The following is a 20,164-nucleotide window of genomic DNA, read 5'->3' on the forward strand; positions in this document are numbered from 1 at the left end:
CGCTTCTCCCTGAAGGAGGCCGCAGATGGCCCAAACACATCAGAGACAGCTTTAATGTTCTCTTGTAATAACAATGAAGATTTTAAATTTTTTCCTTAATGAGCACCACATGCTTTTGGTGCTTTGAAATTTAGCCGATTCCAACACTTTCACAAATTTGTTTGGATTTTTTCAGGCTATTAGAAATGGATGACAGACTTTAATTTCTACACAAACTTTAATCAGTTTAAGAAACATTCAAGAAAACCGCTTTATATCTGTTCACAAAGGTTTGGTAATGATGTTCCTACTGAAACTTCAGACAAATTGTTTATACTTTTGTTTTTCATTTACTCTTTATTGAACATGCTAAGGAATAAATGCCCCATAAATAATGAGCTGGAAGATAGCTGAAAGCTAGAGGATAAATAAACTTTATTAAAAATGTAATTTAAAAATCTCCAAAGCATAATCCATTTGAAGTAATTTCACAGATAATTTATAAATATTTTATAAAATGTGTCCATTAGGGAAGAGATTGTTTGGACCACTGCTTTTATTTCCACTTATATTGTCTTTTTTTGTAAAGCCACTTTAATTCCATGATCCACTTTCTCCTTGTCTCTCCTTGTGTTCCACATCTGGGCATCCATCTGTATTTTGGACTTGTAGTAGCTGGAAGCCCTGACCGCAGACCAGCACCCATCCAGTCTTTCCTCTCTTGTTCTTGCTCTCACAGGAAGCCTTGAAACCTGCCTCAGTGGTTGCCTCGCTCGCTGTCTCACCCACGCTGTCAGTCTTTGTTTGACTTCTACATTCACCAGCTGTCTCACCTCCCCTCTCATCACTGCTTTGACAAACTGGGTCACCGATCTTGCTTGTGACTCCATGCTCAGCCTCATCAGCTGTTTCCTTATCAAACTGTGCTACTGTCTTACACATTGTTTTTAATCCTGTCTGACTCCCTCTCAAAACTGCAATCTCCTGCTCAGACTCAGACCTTATTTTCCTCTTTTTATTTCCCTCCTCCTCTTTCACCTGCCCTTCCCACACCGCGAGTCCTGCAGCATCTGCAACGTGGGAGCACAGCGCCCCGATGTGGCTGATACCGGAACTGCGGACCCTCCAGAGACAAACCCTCTGATCTGAAGAAGTGGAGACCACGAGGCCTGGGCTCAGGAGCTTCAGGGCGGTCAGAGGCGCTGCGTGAGCCAGCGGGATGTGAGACTGGGAGTGCAGATGAAGACAAAGCTGGTTTAGAGGTTGGAGCTGCTGAGAGATCAGAGGCTCAGAAGTCTGAGGAAACACTCTGCTGCCACCAGTCTTTCCCTCCTCTGGGTACTGCACCCTGATCACGGACACTGTCAGCTGCCCATCATCCCCTCCGCTGGCAACAGTTACCAGGCAACCGCCCTCTTGTTGTCCCTGTTTCTCTGCCCAAACAGCCAATGAGTTGACGCCACTCTGGTGGGCGTGAATGTCGAGGCAAGGGATTGGTGGAGTTGGAGCACTACTCAAAGAACCGGTTGATAAGGAGGAAGCATCGGTCAAATCCCACACTGAAATTTTTCCATCTGTTGCAGCACTGAACAGCAGCTTATACCTGAGAGAGAGGAGGTAATACAGACATGTACATGGGAGATTGAAACATAAATTCACAGAGCAAAAATAATGTACTTTAAAATAATAAAAATATATGTAATAATAGTTAGAGGTCTGCTTCTGCTGGGTTCCTAGAAAGCAAGACTACTCATGACTTGTAATGTAGGTGCCAACATTTACCAACTTCAGGTTCTGGAAATAAAAAAACCATAAACATCAGCTCACCTGTTGCCTTTTTCATCATCTAGGGTGCAGGCGGCAACGCTGAGCACACAGCGCTGGTGGTGAAACGTCTCCCACAGCAGATCTATTTGACGTTTAGCTTCACTCATTGAGAACAATCTGGAAAAGAGAGTAAAGGAGGTGAGAAGACAGAAAACAGGAGAGAGCAAGGAAAGTGGTTAAAGATAAACAGCATTTCAAGGGAGAGTAAATATCTTCAATCTAAAAAAACTCATTCATCATTGAAAAAAAATCATCATAGCCACATTTTCGTGAAAGAAAATACTTATATGAGACCATTAAAACAGTCCGAAGACATTTTGATTTTATACTTTTTTTATACAATTTTTTCCAGCTCCTTAGGAAGATAGAGACCAACCTGAGAGCTCCGTCACTGCAGGCCAGAGCCAGAAAACTACAGTCCGTCCTCTCATCCACCACCACGACAGACATGTACCTGAAAACATAGCGACACGGCTGGTAAGACTGGATCAGAAGTAGATTTAAAGGAAAATATCATGGGGAAAAAATTCAGTTTCAAGTGAAACAGAGAAGCAGATTTTCTTCAGTGCTCACATTTTGCACTATTTTATTGTAAAAATCTCTTATAAGTATACTTTTCTCATTGAAGAGCAGAATAAGGAAGAAAGAAGAAAGGAAGGAGAAAACAGCACTGCCTAGTGTATGTAGTCATCAAGAAAAGTCCATGTATTCTTGAGGTGGGGGAAAAAAATTGATACAGCATAGTATCATGATATTTTGCGTGTTAATATTATATTGATTCATGGCCGCCAAGTATCGATATTTTTTATCATATTAATGGAAAATATGAAGTGAATTCTATGGTACTTTATGCTACTTTAATCCACTACTAGATGTTGCGTTGAGTTATATTCTGGTCAGGTCAGTAGAGGTGGCGGTCAACATGAAAGAAGTAGTTGGTACAACAAAGATGGAAATAGAAATAAGTAGAGCATCGTCCGGGTTTAAGTCAAATGTGTGGACTTATTTTGTATTTTTTTAACAAGGAAAGGACGTATGAGATAGATACGACGCATGGAGTTTGCAAGGAGTGCCGCATGAAAATAAAATACTTTGGGAATACAACAAACTTGTGGGCTCATCTAAGCCGCCATCATCTAGAGATAGCATCAACCGATGACGGCAAAGCCGATGTTCAATCAGCGCTATTGAAGTGAGATGAATAGACTGAGAATATTCTCTTATTTGACAAAACAATTCTTGATTGATTGTAATTTTGTGGACACAAAATGCAGTTAAACAGTTAAATCGCAAATATATTGTATCACAATACTCACCATATCACAAAATGCTTAAAAACACAATAATATCATATTGTGACTCAAGTATTGGGATAAAATTGTGCCGTGAGACCTCTGGTGATTCACACCTCTAATGTATCTATGGATAAAACTCCCTTTACAAGTGTGCAGAAATCAACCAATAACTTGCCTCGTTTCTGGGTCTGTTTTCACCGTCTTGTGTCGGTTCCGCCTTCTCTCCCACTGTTGGTCCAATCGGTGACTGGCCACCTGGATCACCTGACAGGAGGGAAGCAGTCTCTGCCTGTCCCAGCCGATCAACAGCCGGTAACACTGCATCTGAGCGCGCCCGCCAGCAGACACCAGCAGGGCGGAGAGGGACTGGTTTTTACTCCCTCCCTGTGGGTGCGTCAAGGCTGTCATTGTCCTCACGCTCGAGATGTGGTCGGTAATAACTGAGAGAACTTTGATGCTGCCAGAGCTGGGCTGTATGGCCAGGACGGTTAAGCTGGTGTCCTCTCCTCCTGTTACCACTATCTCCCAATGCCCTCCCTCTCTCACCACCTCATTTACATCATCTTCTGAAGCACTGTTTGTTTGAATCTCATTCCCGATTCCCCTTATCGTCCCCAGCCTGCAAATGCACCCTATCCCCCTCCCATGGACGCCCTCTCTCAGGGCCCATCCTCCGCTCCTTCCTGCCTTTCCACCCCAGCTCATTGCCTCTCCAGGGGGGTGGGAAGCCAGGACTGCCCCCTGCTTGATGAAGACGAGAGCTCCGTATCCGGGCCAAACCCCTTTGTTGGACGGCCAGAGACTCCAAGAGCGGTGCCCCCCACCACAAGGCACCGCTAACAGCCTCTCCTGCCTCACCGGGTCCCAAACCACAAAGTGTACCGCATGAAAGCCAATGATGGCGAACCTGGCTTCTCTCCCCTTGTTCTCTGTCTGTTCTTCTTCTCCTCTCAAGCTCCCCTCCTCTGCAGCCTCAAGCTTTTTGGTCAAATTTAGATTCTGTGTCTTGTAGTGGTTTTCACATATTTCTCCAAGCTCTTCCTCCTCCTCCTTTTCCTCTTCTGCCCGAATGTCAGGTTCAAGAATAAAAACCCTCTCCAGCCACTCCATGCCCTTACAGGCCCGCTGGACTCTGAGAACCTCCAGCTGAAGCCCTCCTTTGTTCTCTACACCCCTTTCTTCAAGTTTTTCTGGTGGTGTTGGATGCACTGTGAATATTCTCACGCAGCCGTCCTTGCCTGTGCTATAGAGCAGTCCTTGGTATTCATACACTGAAGTTACACCCTGTTTTCCATGCACCCCGAACAAGCAGCTCAGTGGGTGCAGCGTTAGGTCACCCACTTCTTTTCTTCCTTCATCCATCCTCTTGTCATCCCTATCCTGAAACAAAAGCAGAGAGCCTCTCCTGTCCCCACACACCCACAGCAACCTCTGTGATGTGTAGATGAGTTGCACGGCAGCAGTCAGCCAGCGTTTGGCACAGGCGGGAAGAAGGAAAGGAGGAAGGAGATTTACATTTAGAGCCAAAGAGGAGTTAACATCTGACTCAACCTTGATACACCAGCGATAGACAAGTCCTTCAGCGCCTGATGCTAACAAATACACGCCTTCTTTTGCCTCTTGCCAAATAAGACTATGGATCTTCCCTGATCCACCTGTGAGAAGAGTCCCACACTGAGGATGAGAAATGGGGAAGACTTGTATGGACCCGCTGAGGTTTCCCACAGCACATAGGTTAACTTTTGGTGTTGAGTGCTTCACGCTGATTGTTTCCATCACACAATAAGACTGAAACTCAGGAGTCCCTTTCCATACCACGTACCACTGCCCATCACTGTATTGGTAAATGATACCTTGCTCAGTGCAAACCACAAACTTACTCTGACTCCAGCTTTCATTTTTATCCTCTGTCCCTGCTGAACAAACCACTTTAGGCAAGCCCTGACCAGGAAACTTCAAGTCAGTTATCTTCTCTGTCCCTGCTTCCTCCATTCTCTCCTTTGCCTCCTCACCCCCTTCCACCCTCCACAACCTCACCCCTCCATCTGCCCCACCTGTAGCCACCCATCTCTCTTCGGCTCCTGTGCTCTCACTGACTGCCAGCACACGAACCCCCCCTGCTCGGTGTCCCTTTAATGTCCGAACCACCTTTCCACCATCGGCCCAGTCCCAGACTAAACAGGCCCCGTCTTCACCAGCACTGAACACTTTACCTGGGGAGAGACACACAGAGAACACTCTTGCCTGGTGTCCATAAAGGACCCTTAAACAAGCCGGGTTCAAGTTCCCACATTTTCCCCCAGGGCCGCCTAAATCACCAACACCCCAAACCCTTACACTGCGGTCATCAGAGGCTGAAGCCAGCCATCCTTTCTCCTGCAGGTAAGAGATGTTGAAGATGACCCCGCTGTGGCCGAGAAGACGTCTCTCAACTGGAGCTTTGTGTTCAGAATTGCTACTTTTGTCTTCTTCTCTTCCAGGCTTCCAGAGAACCACTTGGTTGAAAACAGTCCCTCCTACTAAGACGGTATCTGCCCAGGATTCATGTACAAGAAGGAGGGCAGTGTACAGCAGACACCCCTCCAGACAGGAGCACTGAACCAGGGCCTTTCCTGTACTTATGTCCAGCAGAAGGGCACTATTGTGAGCTACAGCCACACAGAGCAGTGAGTGTTTTTCTCCAGATAGCCAGCGGACATCCAGGGCCCAGTCTTGGAGCTCCATGAAGGGACCCATAATCTCCAAGTGCAGATGCTCCACATCCCGACGATCCACATGGAGCCTCACCAGCCTCACAGCCTTGCCTCCAAACACTGCTAGGTCATAGGAGTTGGGCTGCAATGTGGAGCGCAGTTCTGGGGATGAACAGGTGACAGGGGGCGTTATGAATTTATGATAAAAAAAAACAGAGGACTGCTATTGAGTGCAAACTATGTTGTTAAAACTAGCCATCACAGTCAAAGATATTATCCATTTATTATTATGAATCAAGATTCTATCTTCATTTATCCTGAAAATGAAAATTCTTGCAAATCACCAGCAAGATAAGACTTATCATTACAGTCAAGTTGTCATATAAGTGAATAAATAAAACTTCCCTGAACACAACAGGAGGAAATTAACAAAGAAAACAGTGAAAACAAACATCTGCTCATTCTCACCATCTTTGATTTTCTCATATGTTCCCAAGGCAGAGCTCTGTGTTGGGACAGCCGGCAGACTTCTAGGTCTTATCCCGTGGATTCTGTAGTGTTGGAGCACACTCAGGGAGGCGCAGGCTTTCGGGCTAGGTTGGAGAGTGTACACTGTCAGGACTGGACCCTCACCTGTCAGGAAAGGGGAACAGAAGATTTTGGATGCAGAGCTGTATGGACCTTCAGTTTTCAGTCTTTTTTCAAAATAGCAAGAAGTGGCACACTCCATAAGAACTTAAAACATATTACAATTTTTTTGCCCATGCATTTGTAGTAAAATTGACAAATTGTTGTTTGTCTTTTGAAAGGTTTATTTGTGCATTGCTATAAATATCACAACTTCATTGTCTTCTACTTTTTGCTTCCTACCTGTCAGTAAAAATGCATCTTGAAGGAACTCCAGCGCTGTGACTGGAGCTACCAGAGCTGCTGTCTCCATCTCTTAATGATTAATAACCTCCATTAGAGACACCACATTATCAATGGCACCTGAAAGGTATAAAGTGACAACACGCATTTATTAAAGATGCCAATCAGGCAGCGTGGTTTACCAGCATCTTAAACATCAAAATGTTAGAAAGTCTAAGTTGAGAACAGTCACTATTAGCCTTTCAGTTAGCAAAACAAGCTAACAGCAGGACAATATGGTTATGTTATTTGGTGAGTGCGAATCAAAGAAATGTAACGTTTCTTGGTCAGTGCCAACGCAGCTACACGATATACTTACAAACAGCCTCAAATGCCACATAAATGTGTTTCAAATCAGCATTAAAACATCTTTATTTGCATCTAGCCATCTGGTTCCCATGTGTTTCTGTTCTGGCTTCCGAGCGTGCCACGTTTAAACCAATCAGGCTACACTGATGGCTTCCTTAACGCTGATTGGTTTAGAAAAAGTTAGCTGCATTTCTATTGGAGGCAGTGACACATGTGAACGACTGCTTTTAAGCCATGCTGCCTTTAAGTGTTTCTGGAAAACGACGGTGTTTCAGTTATGTTAGACATTTATATGAATATCACATGAAGTTCCATGAGGAAGCGCAATGTGCCGTAGCCGTCCCTCTAACGTCACCGCTTAAAGCCCCTATTGTCTATCTTTATATAATTTAAATTGGTTGACTCTGTGAAGTCTTGGGCTATTTTGTCCATTTTTGAATCATTTTCATCCTGCCTGTATACACCACTTAGAAAATGTTTAAATGTCATGTTGTTGTTGTTTTTTCAGCACAACCCCACCTATATGACCTAATAATATATATATTTTTTTATTCTGATTTACTTTACTACTAACATTTTTTACCAAAAAGAAACAACAACAAAACCAACATTAATGTGATCTTGTGATTGTGTGTGATCCTGTCATCCAACTCCAACAATTTTGGTCATTTCGTGTCTTTTTTTTGATCATCTTGTGTCTTGTTTTAGTAAATTTGTATCTTCTTCTGTGTTTTTTTTTTTTGTAATTTTGTGTCTTTTTTTTTTTTTGTCATTTTGTGTCCTTTTTTGGTCATTTTGTGTCTTTTTTAGTCCTTTAGTCCAACATAACACGTGATTTGAAATGTTGCAAATGTGAACAAGGGTTGCAAATATAACATATCAGAGGGTTACATTCAGTTCTATAATTTTATACGAAATATATTTGACCTTGTCTCCAGTTTTACTTGGTCTATCATCATCAAACTGAAACTGGCCACATGGAGTTCACAGCCAGAACTTTAGAGGTAAATTTACAGTAGGGCTCCACGCTGCTTTGTTTTTACGTCTGGTTGTGGTGAAGAAGTCATGCTTTGTCGCTTTTGGTGACTCCAGAGGGTTAAAGCAGTGATACAGACTTCCGTGGATATTCCGAGTACACCTGAACGCACCAGGAGGCAGTGGAAGGTAAGAGGTTGCGCCGTTAGGTAGCGGTCCAGCTAACTTCACAGCTAACTATGCCTGGAAAATGTAAATTTCAGGACTCCTGGCTCTCAAAGGGAATTTACAAGGACTGGCTAGTTAAAGACGTCCAGGACATTCACTTCGCTCGATGTAAGGCCTGTTGTAAATCAATTAAACTTCAGACCATGGGCGAGGCAGCTCTCACCAGCCACGCAGGGGGAGCTGGCCACAAAGCAGCGGTCCGCAAGCTAGTAGAAGGTAGCTTAGCTTCAATTATGGAACGGGATGAACTGTTTTAAAAGCATGCCAAGAGACGCGTTTAATAACCGTGTGTGATACTAACCAATTGTCATTTATTCAGCTGGTAAATTGTGGGTTGTGCTGTTGCAGTGTTGTTGTTGGTGGGTGTGTGTGTTTGGCAGCAACAACAGCCTAGACGTGTGACACTTGAAACATCTGTCTGGCGTTTTAACTCTATGGAGTCTTGGGCTATTTAGTCCATTTTTAATCCTTTTCATCCTGCCTGTATACACCACTTAAAGATGTTTAAATGCCATGTTGGTATATTTTTTTTCAGCAAAACCTCACCTATATGACCTAATAATAATTTATTTTTTATTCTGACTTACTGGATCAACATTTTGAACCAAAAAGAAACATAGAAAAAACAACATAAATGTGATCTTGTGATTGTGTGTGATCCTGTCATCCAACTCTGGTTTTAATTCCAGTGTGACTCTATTTTATTTGTGTCTGCATAGCGTAACAATTTTGGTCATTTTGTGTCTTTTTTGGTCATCTTGTGTCTTTTGTTGTGTCTTTTTTTTAGTCTTTTTGTGTCGTTTTTGGTCATTTTGTGGGTTTTTTTTTTGTCATTTTGTGTCTTTTGGTAATTTTGTGTCTTTTGGGTCATTTTGTGTCATTTTTTTTAACTTATCACACTCTCATGATCAATAAAGAATTTGAAATGTTGCAAATGTGAACAAAGGTTGCAAAGATAACATATAAGAGGGTTACATCCAGTTCTATCATTTTATACTCAATATATTTGACCTTTTCTCCAGTTTTACTTGGTATATCATCATCAAACTGAAGCTGGCCTCATTTACAGCCAGAACTTTAGAGGTAAATGTACAGTAGGGCTCCATGCTGCTTTGTTTTCTAGTCTGGATGTCATGAAGAAGTCATGCTTTGGTGCTTTTGGTGACTCCAGAGAACTTTTTCCTCTGACGCTGTACTCTTTTTTTTCTTGTAATGCATATATACGATTTCTGCATGACAAAAAAGCACAGAAGTCAACACTTATCTACAGTGGAGATTATGAGCAGCTTTAGTTAAACATCTGCAGCAAGTGTCCTTGAGCAAGCGCTCCGTTGAGAACAACATCTGGACTACAGGTTCACCAGCAGTTTTGATTAAACCTAGGCCTAACGCATTTTTACGATGACGTAATATTAATAAAAGTTGTAGTAGTAGTAATTATGATGTTATTATGTTTATTTTTTAATTTTAGAGTAAACCTATTAAATGCCCCATTATTGTTGATTCCAAAAATAATACATCAATTTACACTAAATCTGGTGTAACATTTACATTAACAAGTGGTTAATGTTGTGAAAAGGTCTATTTTTTTTAACCCAAACCATGATCTTTTCCTAAACCTAACCTAAAGTGTTTTTGGAACCTAAACCTTACTGAGCTGAAAATGAAAACTGAAAATAAATAAATAATTAGTCACCTAAATCTTATTTCTCATGAAACACAAATCATTGTCTGGTTTCATCAAACACAACCTTGGACCTCAAGCACTTTCATTCTTTATTATTCCAACTACTTAAGTGAGTTTTTCTTGATGTCTTCCTCATGAAATAAATACTTTAATTATGCACAAAATGCATTAAAAGTCATGAATAGTAATAGCTTCAACCCTGAATTTGGGGCAAACCTATTAAATAACTGTTTCATAGTATTTTACAGCTGACTACAACAGCCATGGTAGTGAGAGACTAAATTCTTCAGCAAGCCAAATAGTCTCTCTAAAGGCCCTATTTACCCAAATTACAAAACAAAAATTTCCCAAACCTTCATCATTTGCATCTATTTTTTTTTTATTTCTGTGACCCTATTAGAGTTCTTCAAGTGTTTTTAATTTTTTTTTTTATTTAAACAGATTCTGCCTTTCCCGTTATTCTGAATTAACAACTCTGTTCCTCCTTTTTTTGTTTCTAGTCATGTCATTACCCTCCAGTAAGATTGTTATTAACTACAAAACCACAGCATTGATTTTATTTTTTTTAAGGGATTATTAAATTCAGCTCAAGGACACTTCAGTGGGGTGGATACTGGCTGCCATTAGAGTTGGAAAACAAATTCTCCATTTAAAGACTGCCTACACTTTAACATTCTGCTGCCCCAAAGCATGTTGAGTTTGTCAGTTAAATTTATAAGGAATTCAGCTTAGAAATGAATTAAATAATCCCTAAATTTAACATTTAAATGTTCAAGTCTACTGCAACTAGTGAGATCATGAGGATCTCTGACTACATGTTTGTCTCTGTACAGGTGATGTTGTACCTGCGTCTACCAGAGGGATGCGCTCTCTGCTTATTTTTTGTGAAACGTATTGACCTGCAGTCCCTCCCTGTTTTTTCTCATTAGGAGGCAATGTGATGCTGATAAATGCTGCCGGGCAGATGAATGGCAGCGTGAATCTGGTAATTATTTATTTTAAATTATTGTTTTGATTTTGACGTGTTAATTCCCAGAAGCAGAATTTGTACAAAAGAACATAATTAAAACACTTGGAACAACTCATTCCAATGGATAACTATGATTCATAAACTAATATTCATGCTAGAAGTGACATGTTTGATATTTAATCACTTAAACACTTTGTTCCCAGACTGAAGACCACAAAGAACAAGTTGCCATCTGCATCCAGCGTGACGCCTTGGACAGAATATCAGGCAGCGACTGGACTGATCTGCACCACAGCCCTACTACAAACTCCACCTCCCACAATGCAGAGCTGCAGGACGTGATATTTCCTGCTGCCTACTTCACAGCACCAGGTACACACACATACAGCCCTGCAAGCTGCCACAGTATTAGTTGCCTGGATACACTCGCTCAGTGAATTTTCTGTTGGCAAATATTGGTGACCTTTGAAGTGAATATGTTGTGTTCCAGTATGGAGACGGTACTGCTAATTAAGAAACTGTCATGTAAACGGCAGTGAATGATACGCTTTAGCTTAATTGGATCACTGTTTAGGTTACCATGACTGAGGACGAGGAGGAAGTAGTTTCATTTGGTTTCCTGTATTTTGTTGCCTCAGTACTTGTGCTCAGTGCAGTGACGATAAAGTTAAATCAAATATAATTTAAATAGAGAATGTTTCAGTCTGCATTAGATTTGATGAATATTCTACTGGAACTTTATGTGTTTTAATTAATTTACCTTTGTCCATTTAAGTACATTTCTGGTTGGAATACATGTGCAGGCATAGGACTAGAAGCTTACAACATTAATATACAATAAAATAAATATTACAATGAATGTCTGTTCCTCGTCCTAATCTTTAGATACAAGTCGCTCCCGGCAGTTCCTTGTTTAGTGAATGAGGCTGTTTGTTTCACCAATCAGCAACAGTTGGCCATTTAGATTCATCAAAAGTTCCTGAAACACTGGAAATACCACACACAGATTATTGATTTATCACATATGAGTGGGCTTTGGTTGAATGCAGGTAAACAGCCTGTGTGGAGAGCAAAAGAGGCATAAGACATTGGCTGAAATGCAATCTCAGAACCCATCCACGATGATATGGGGAGGATTTAGCTTTTTTATTTTTTATTTATCTGGAATCATATGCAGATATCGGTTGTAAGAGGAAGTCTTGGCCCATTTATCCATTATCCGGTACCCTGCTGACTACACTGGAACCTCAGAGGTGTGGCAGTGGGTCTGATGTATAAAGACAACCGGATAGAGTAGAGAACAGGCCCCATTCATTCCCATGGAAGTTAGAAAGTAGAAATCAGTAGTGCTCAAAGCAAAAAAAATGGTTCAATCTTCCACATCTGTGGGGCCCAGAGAGCATAGAGTCATGGAAAAAATATTAGACCACCCTTGTTTTCTTCAATTTCTTGTTCATTTTAATGCCTGGTACAACTAAAGATACATCTGTCTGGACAAATATAATGATAACAACAAAAATAGTTCACATAAGATATTTTCCATGGTTTCAGACAACAATCAGAATAAGACTTTTTTTTTCAATTTATTTGCAGCTTTCCCAGTCCATACATCCATATAGACAACCAAGAAAATAGGTCATAAATAAGTTAAAGGAAACATATTGGGAGCTTGGGATAGTGGGAGGGTCAAGTTACAATATGAACCATTAAAGAAAATCACATAAAAACCATATAAAACCAGGAGGAGGAACGGCTCTAAAATAACAGTCACTTAAAATATGAAAGGTCTGTGTTCAGAAGCTTATTAGCAGAAGGAGGAAAAAAACATGCTGTTTCTCCCAAATTGTGGCCAAAGTCCTTCTGCTGAACCTCATAAGGGCACTACAAGTGTCATGTAATAGATATTGGAACAATGCAGTCAGGGTTGACCTCACTGACCTTTTTTGAACCTCAGGCACCTCACGTGTCATCAGCCCGCGTCAACACCAGACAGGCAGCGAGGCGGAGGAAGCGACCCGCCGCCCGATCGAGCCGGACTCCTTAGACCTGTCGAGGCTGGAGCACCAGCAGAGAGCAGACGCTCTGGAGCAGCAGCAGCAGATGAAGATCCTGGAGTGGGAGAACAGGATGAAGGTGCTGGCATGGGAGCAGGAGCTGGTGAGGGAGAAGAGGAAAGCAGTCCGGCAGAAGGAGAAGGCCTTCAGGATGAAGAAGGCGTACTACAAAGCCAAGCTAAAGAGGATGGGCGAGCATGTGCCGCCGTCTTCCTCCAGCAGCGGCGACGAAGAGGAGAAAACATCTAATCCAACAGGATGAACTGTTTTAATTGTTGATTTTTACTAGTGCTTGTGTCATTCTTGTATTCTTTTGTCTATATGCCATATAACTTTTACTATTTTTATACGTTGTTTTATATTTTAAAGCAAAATGGGGATTATAAATTGCTTTAAATCAGCTGTTCTTACACATAGAGGGCAAATTACTTCTCCTGCTACATGAGTGTGACTTCTTTAGGCGTGTTTCCACGGAGTACTTTTTGGAAAGCGGCTGAGTGTTTTGGCTACGCCCACTAGTTAGTTCCCATCGGCTTCTGTTACCATACAGGAACTTTTGTAGCGGCTAGCCAACGTAGTTCTAATGTGACATAAATAGTTTTGCGACACTTACGTGATTATTCAGCGACAATTTTGACCGTGACATCAGTGAAGCGACGCTGACAGCAGACCGACTTGTCAGCTGTCTTTCTTTTTCCTTTGTCCATCGTCTCCTCTTCTTTTGTTTCTTGTTCCTGATTATCTTGAATGGCGCTGCTATGTTGTGGTTGTGTCGACTTCTACTCATGTCATATCCTGCCTCAGCCGTATCCAATCAACGTCGATGAGTTAGTAGCGGCTCAGAAAGTACATACCTTAGGCAGGTACTTTCTGAGCCGTTAACGGTGAAGTTGGGTGGATCTTGGGCAGATCTTCTCTCCCAAGCCACACCCATAGCGGCTCACTAGAGGGAAAAGTACTAATGGAACGCGCCTTTTGGTTCTTTTGAGGTGGAGTTTGGAAACATATGACAACATGCTACTCGAGTAGAAGTTACTTAAAAGCACAAGTAAGATTATTTAAGTTATTGGAAGGAAGGAAACCTTTTTGTAGACTATTACCAGTATTCCAAATTGTCAAACAATCCCTCTTTATCTAAATATGCTTTCTCAAAGAATAAAAGTAAACTTGGCACAAGATTAAAGATCAACCCAAGTGAAAATGTGGTGCGATTAGAGCTACAGGAGAACATGGAAATGCTATGACACATAAATACTTTGCACATGTTGTAGAAAAGAAGAGTTGAGATCTAAATTACAAAGATCCTGTTCTGTCATTTATCACAATGTGTCTTCGGTTTTCAGAATGATGAGATGTTCATTGGTGTTTAAGGCTGATAATGTCTGTAAAGGTTATAGCCTTATTTTAGAGAGAACGTCATTTTAAAGAATGTATTGAGATTTCAACTGCAGATGTAGGAATGGAACATAATTTCTAATAGACAATCTTTTATCATGATTTTACTTGCATAGCTTCTTTTGCATGTTAACATGTATGCTTAAAGTTACTCTTTCCTTTGTAAATAAATTTGCATTTCTGCAGTTACGCCGTGCTGATTTTTGGGACCTGGCAGCAGAGATTTGTGTCAGTTGAGTCACTAGACCAATAACTGAGATTTAAGTATTGTACTTAAGTGCAATTTTGAGGTACCTATTTCCATTTTATTAGGGCCCGAGCAGGCAACGACCTGCGAGGTCCCTATTGTATTTCAAATTATTATTTTTTTCTTCTTCCCAAATGATCGCATTTTTCACTGTCTGAACATACCCCAAAACTCATGAAACTTTAAATATAAGTCACACCTGGCGAAAATTTTTATAATCGATTGTCATCCTTAATTTCCACCACTAGGTGGTGCTATAATAAAGGAAAGTGCGTTTTGGCTAATAACTCCCACATACTTTATCACACATTGAAAAACCTTATATCCACGCATTCACTGAGTTGTGCTGAATCTCGTGATATAGGCCACGCCCATTTTCGCCTAGAGTTTTTTTTTTTTTCGCGAATTCGCGAAATGTCATAAACCTACTTTTTTGAACTCCTAGTCAATTTCATCGTTTTGCACCAAACTTTGCACACAGCATCTATGGACCCTCATAACAAAAAGTTATAAAAAGAATTTTGATAACCCAAACAATACTCAAGTTATTAAATAACAACTTCCTGCAGGTGGCGCTATTTTCAACACAAAACACGAAGTGTTGCATATCTCCACATTGGTGTGTCTGAATGACATGAAACTCAGGTTAGTACTTCCACATGAGCCCCTGAGGCTCTGTGAAACATTTTGGCCGATGATCACTAGGTGGCGCTCTTTAAATTGAAGTATTTTATATCTCCAAATCGGTTGGTCGATTTAACACCAAACTTGGTATACTTATTGTCAATGCCCTCCTGAGGATAACCCTTGAAGGTTTTATTGATCGGCCCCTAGGTGGCGCTCTGGTGGCAGTCTAATTTAATATTTGGCACTGTGCCCAGACCATAAGGCTTAAGGCAATGAAATTCATTATCATTATCATGTTTTTTAAAATCTTTTTATCTATGTTATTTACTTTATTTGTACCCAGAGGTAGATTTTGTTTGCAGTATAGAGTCCTCATACACACACACAAAAGAGGCACATATCACACATCATTCAACTTAAGACAGTAGTAGTTAAGAAATGGGAAGTTAAATAAATAAATAAAAATAATAAATTAAAAATTATTAAAAGTTCTTACAGGTCCAGACTATACTTAGATATTGATGTGAACTAAAATATGAATAGCAAAAAAAAAAAAGACAGAAAAATAAACAAAATAAAACAGCAAAATAAAATAAAACATGTTTAGGCTGCAAAAACGTAGATAAAGGTTAAAATGTGTATATAGAATTAGTCAATACATACATAAAAGCAACAATAAATAAACACCTGTGCAAAGCACAGCAGGGACAAAGCTGTTTTTGTGTCTGTTTGTTCTAAACCTAGGGATTGTAAACCTACGCCCAGAGGGGAGGAGCTGAAACTCTGTGTGCAATGGATGGGAACTGTCATTTAAAATTGAACCAGTAATGCGCTGTAATTGTTTTGTGTACAAGGTCTCCACGTTGAGCTGTGGCTCACCAATCAGTCTGCTAGACCACTTTACTATTTGGTTGACTGAGTTTTTATTTTTCAATGAGAGGTTGCCGTCGGGGTGTGTGCGTTACAGGGGCCAGTCTATACCACCCCTATGAATTTCATTGCCTTAAGTGTTATAGTGTGGCCACGGTACCAAATATGAAATTAGACTGCCACCACAGTGCCACCTCGGCCCGATCAATAAAACCTTAAAAGGTTATCCTCAGGAGGACATTGAAAATAATTGTACCAAGTGTTAGAAAAATTGCACGAGGAAACCCTGAAAATTGAATAATCTGATTCCAACAACAAAAAATCCTCACCAATTATTTCTGCGCAGTCGTTGATGGGGAATGATGAGCAGGAGATGTCCAAGTTCTCAGTTTAACAAAAGTTTATTACGATAAGTCAAGAAATGTGAAGTTACAGTGCTCTGGGTTCACTTTTTAACTGTTCCTGATACACACAGACTAGTTACAGGTCATGAAGTCCGAACCAGGTCTCTTCCCCTGGAAAAAAACAACAAAACCCAGTTCCAAAACTAACAGTGTTTATTATATTGTGGCAAGCGGAGCTCTAGGTGTAAGTCAATCAGTTGTGAGTACAAAGAAACCAGACAACGCCACCCTGGGAGTTTCACCCAGGGAATTGAAATAGAATAGAATATATAAGTTAAGGCACTCAGGTTCGTTAACCTATAAGCAACAGACAGTGTTCCAGGTACAATAATATTATTTTTATTTCACAAGTTTAAGATTCAAAATCACTTTTAAAAATACGTAATACTGGCATAAGGGGAAATAGGGGCCAACTCAGAGCTGAGGCTTACCAGGGGGAAATGGGCCGCACGGACAGCCAGGGAGCCCTGGAAGAGTCACCCCACTCACACGTGATGCAACGCACACACAAACACGCACACACTCTCACGTCAGTGCACCAATCAAAACCAGGGGGGTGAACAGCACAACACACAAGAAGGGGGGTCCCCGCCACCAACGTCACCCGTCCCACCACCTTCGGCCTTCAGCTGCTGAGACAAGAAACGAAAATTAGGGGAAGAACTCTCAAAACAAAAACAATATTTGAATTACTAAAGGAAATTCAAATAAACTACAAAATCACAAAGGAACTTAATTGACAAAACACAATATTGGGTACACAATATACTCAAAAATCAAAATAACCTAAACTACACAAAATAACTTAACAGTCAGAAAAGAAATACAGTAATAAGCTAATCAACCAAAAATAGCTTTAATGAAAATAAATAAAATCAATCAATCAATTAGAAGAAATGATACATCAACCAAACACAAAAAGAAGGATAAGGTAATTAAATCAAATATCACTGAGGTAGTTAACAACAGACAAAACTGAAATGAGTATAGTCGTTAACAATCAAACCAAATGACAACTTAAATAAATTAAGTGGTCAAACACAATATAAGAGAAGTAACAAGGTAATTAAACAAACAAATAAGCAAACTAATCAAACACAACAGTACTGAAAAATAGGGGAACAAAGATTAATCAAACACACAACAAAAAGGAAAATAACCCCTTGCGCCACACAATATTAAGACTGCCCACTTTAAAAAGGTAGGAGTTAGTATTTTTTATAAGTCCACAATGCAGCAACTGGTGGCAAGTAGAAGTTGGGCAAAGCGTGGACAGCAGAAGGAGGCAAAACAAATGGCAAGCAGTAGTAGTCCAGCAGCTTGACTCCAATATGTATAAGAATCGTTCAGTTTGTGATAAAAGCATGAAATTTGGTACATATATTGCCAAAGGCATACTGAAAAGATTTGGATATGGAGGCATCATGAATTTTCAACATGGCGCCCATGGCAGCCATTTTTCAAAATGGCCACCAGAAACAACAGTTTTCTTATGAGTGATGGATATAATGTGACATTGTACACAGAATTTGATTAATTAATTACCATAAGTGCTTGCTAATGTGTTTTTTGGATTAGACATTTTCATTAAAAATTAAAAATGGCCGCCATTGTTTCCAGACTGGTTAGATACACATAAACTCTGTGTCAAATTATACATTTTTCTTGATGCATAATTTGAATTAGCAAATGTAGAATTTCTGAGAATATTTGCTCTATCTCACAAGACATATGTTAAGTGAGGCCAAATCTAGGGTCTATCACAAGGAAGACTATTCACACTCGCCTTCACAGAAGCAGAGGGCAGTGCATTGCAACTGAGCTTTTTTGCACTTGCAATGCCCAACACAACCCTTCTTACATTTGCAAGAGACAAGTTCATAACTGGACTGGCCTGCATCTGGTAGGCATGTCCAGAAGGGTTCATAGTCTCCCTCAGATGTCTTTGACCAACCCCATTTGCACGGTGAAGGTAGTTCTGGTGTTGACACCAGCACTTGACCCCACACATGACCTCCTTGGTATACTGCTCTCTTGACATGCTCTTCCAGGGCAGCCTTGGTCGGAGGGATTGATTCTACATTGTGCCTCTTGGCGAATAACTTCCTTCTTGCCGTATCTATTTCTGTGCATGTGCTGGTTCGGTCATAGAGTAGGATAACAAACCTCTCAATTGTGGCCATTACCTCTTGTGGTATCTCAGTTGGGGCTGAAGACAGTTTCAACAGGGCATGCGTAAGTTCAGGAAACACAGTCCATACAGCTCACGCGGTCTTTTTCCCATGGCCAACAAAGCTTGACAGAGTGTCGCAACCGGTCACTGCATGGAACAGTGGTAGCGCACGTGCTTTCTCAGGTCCTAGCCCTGCTGCAATTTCATGGGCTGCTAAGTATTGGAAACTCTTTCCAGTTCCGAAAGCCAACCAAAGCTCGTCTTTGCTAGTCTCGTGGTTGTAGAGTCTGAGCCACTGCCACAGCTAGCACCACAACATCAGTATCAACTGTTTGAATCATGATCTTATGATGGCCATTTCTTGCTGCATGGGCTACATGTAATAACATGCTACTATCGGCTTCCTCATGTGTACAAGGAGCAATCGAAGACCTATCTGGGAGTGGTGGCTTGCTAAGGACTTCTATGTCACTAGTGATAACAAGCTGTCTGTCCTCCTGCAGTAACGATGTGAGCAGAGCTTTTGAGAGAAAGGCAAACAATTCTGTCTTATTGCTGTCAACTCTGAGAAAGTTTGGCCAGTTCCTGAGAATGGCTACATCACCTACCACATGTCTCTGAATCCCAGTTCCATGCTTTGCTCTTGTAGCAGCTTTCAGAGAATCAGACAAGTAGAGGTCCCACACCAGATAAAGCCTGGACACACTTTCAAGTTTTCTGGTCAGATATGGAATGAAGATCCCATGGGCATAGTCACTGAAGGTTTTTACTGAACTTGGTTTCAGCATCTGGATGATGGCTGCCCCATCTACAATGGTACAGGTAACCTTTGGACTTTCTGAGTATGTACTGTGAACTTGTTAAAGGCATGGAAGCAGATCACTCTTCTGTCCCAGTCGGAGACCTCCCCCATCATACATATCAGACCGTCATACAAGTGACGGCTGCCATCTTGGGAAATGGCAGCCATCTTGAATATGAAATGATACTTTTCAATTATCCTATAGACATTTACCAAGTACAATATATGGTAAATATGTCTAAAATATCACATTATGTCTGTCACTCATAAGAAAACAGGCGTTGCTGGTGGCCATTTTGAAAAATGGCTGCCATGGGTGCCATGTTGAAAATTCATGATGCCTCCATATCCAAATCTTTTCGGTATGCCTTTGGCTATATGTGTACCAAATTTCAGGCTTTTATCACAAACTGAACGATTGTTTTGGTTATCTGCTGCACTATAGAGGCAAAGCCGGTGGAAGCAAAACTGGTAGAAGCAAAGCAGCAGTGTTTTCTGCAAGGGCTAATGTTAGTAGCCACCGCTCCCCATAGAGTTACACCGAGTCCCGATCAGGCCGAATCAGTGCGTGCGCCGCACAGGAGGAGATCAGCGAGAGAGAGAGAGAGACCGAGCGAGCAAGCGAGTCAGTGCGACCGGAGCCACCGGGACGACTGTTGCGGCCAGAAAGTGCCGTTGCGGGACCAGCACCGGTGCAAGCCTGCAGCCGGTAGGAACGGG

General features: G+C 41.2%; 2 protein-coding genes across 4 annotated transcripts; one reads left to right on the top strand and one right to left on the bottom strand.

Annotated features, from left to right (window-relative positions):
- Window positions 1-397: 397 nt before the first annotated feature.
- wdr6 (WD repeat domain 6) lies at window positions 398-7,280 on the bottom strand. Its single transcript, XM_059334085.1, has 7 exons — window positions 7,023-7,280; window positions 6,665-6,784; window positions 6,263-6,427; window positions 3,277-5,956; window positions 2,183-2,260; window positions 1,807-1,923; window positions 398-1,582 (listed from the first exon to the last, which is right to left on the bottom strand). Exons 2-7 carry the CDS (start codon window positions 6,732-6,734, stop codon window positions 574-576), a joined length of 4,119 nt encoding a protein of 1,372 aa, XP_059190068.1. The 5' UTR covers window positions 6,735-6,784; window positions 7,023-7,280; the 3' UTR covers window positions 398-573.
- An 826-nt stretch (window positions 7,281-8,106) lies between these two features.
- On the top strand, window positions 8,107-14,506 carry LOC131972284 (uncharacterized). 3 transcript variants are annotated; one of them, XM_059334094.1, is made up of 4 exons: window positions 8,107-8,176; window positions 10,832-10,887; window positions 11,076-11,244; window positions 12,827-14,506. In XM_059334094.1, exons 2-4 carry the CDS (start codon window positions 10,843-10,845, stop codon window positions 13,186-13,188), a joined length of 576 nt encoding a protein of 191 aa, XP_059190077.1. In that variant the 5' UTR covers window positions 8,107-8,176; window positions 10,832-10,842; the 3' UTR covers window positions 13,189-14,506. The 3 variants fall into 3 exon arrangements, with proteins under 3 accessions (XP_059190077.1, XP_059190075.1, XP_059190076.1); XM_059334092.1 differs by lacking the exon at window positions 8,107-8,176 and adding an exon at window positions 8,184-8,431; XM_059334093.1 differs by lacking the exon at window positions 8,107-8,176 and adding an exon at window positions 8,186-8,323.
- Window positions 14,507-20,164: the final 5,658 nt, after the last annotated feature.

The sequence above is a fragment of the Centropristis striata genome, chromosome 5, assembly GCF_030273125.1.
Source record: "Centropristis striata isolate RG_2023a ecotype Rhode Island chromosome 5, C.striata_1.0, whole genome shotgun sequence".
Lineage (NCBI taxonomy): Eukaryota > Metazoa > Chordata > Actinopteri > Perciformes > Serranidae > Centropristis > Centropristis striata.

What these genes read in the sequence shown, in the direction of transcription:
- LOC131972284 (XM_059334092.1), top strand. Translation starts at nt 8,227, where the DNA reads ATGCCTGGAAAATGTAAATTTCAGGACTCCTGGCTCTCAAAGGGAATT. An exon ending in GGTCCGCAAGCTAGTAGAAG is followed by an intron (nt 8,432 to 10,831) that starts GTAGCTTAGCTT and finishes TTTTCTCATTAG; the next exon opens with GAGGCAATGTGATGCTGATA. An exon ending in TGAATGGCAGCGTGAATCTG is followed by an intron (nt 10,888 to 11,075) that starts GTAATTATTTAT and finishes CTTTGTTCCCAG; the next exon opens with ACTGAAGACCACAAAGAACA.
- wdr6 (XM_059334085.1), bottom strand. Translation starts at nt 6,734, where the DNA reads ATGGAGACAGCAGCTCTGGTAGCTCCAGTCACAGCGCTGGAGTTCCTT. An exon ending in AGATGCATTTTTACTGACAG is followed by an intron (nt 6,428 to 6,664) that starts GTAGGAAGCAAA and finishes CTTTCCTGACAG; the next exon opens with GTGAGGGTCCAGTCCTGACA. An exon ending in GATGATGAAAAAGGCAACAG is followed by an intron (nt 1,583 to 1,806) that starts GTGAGCTGATGT and finishes CCTCTCTCTCAG; the next exon opens with GTATAAGCTGCTGTTCAGTG.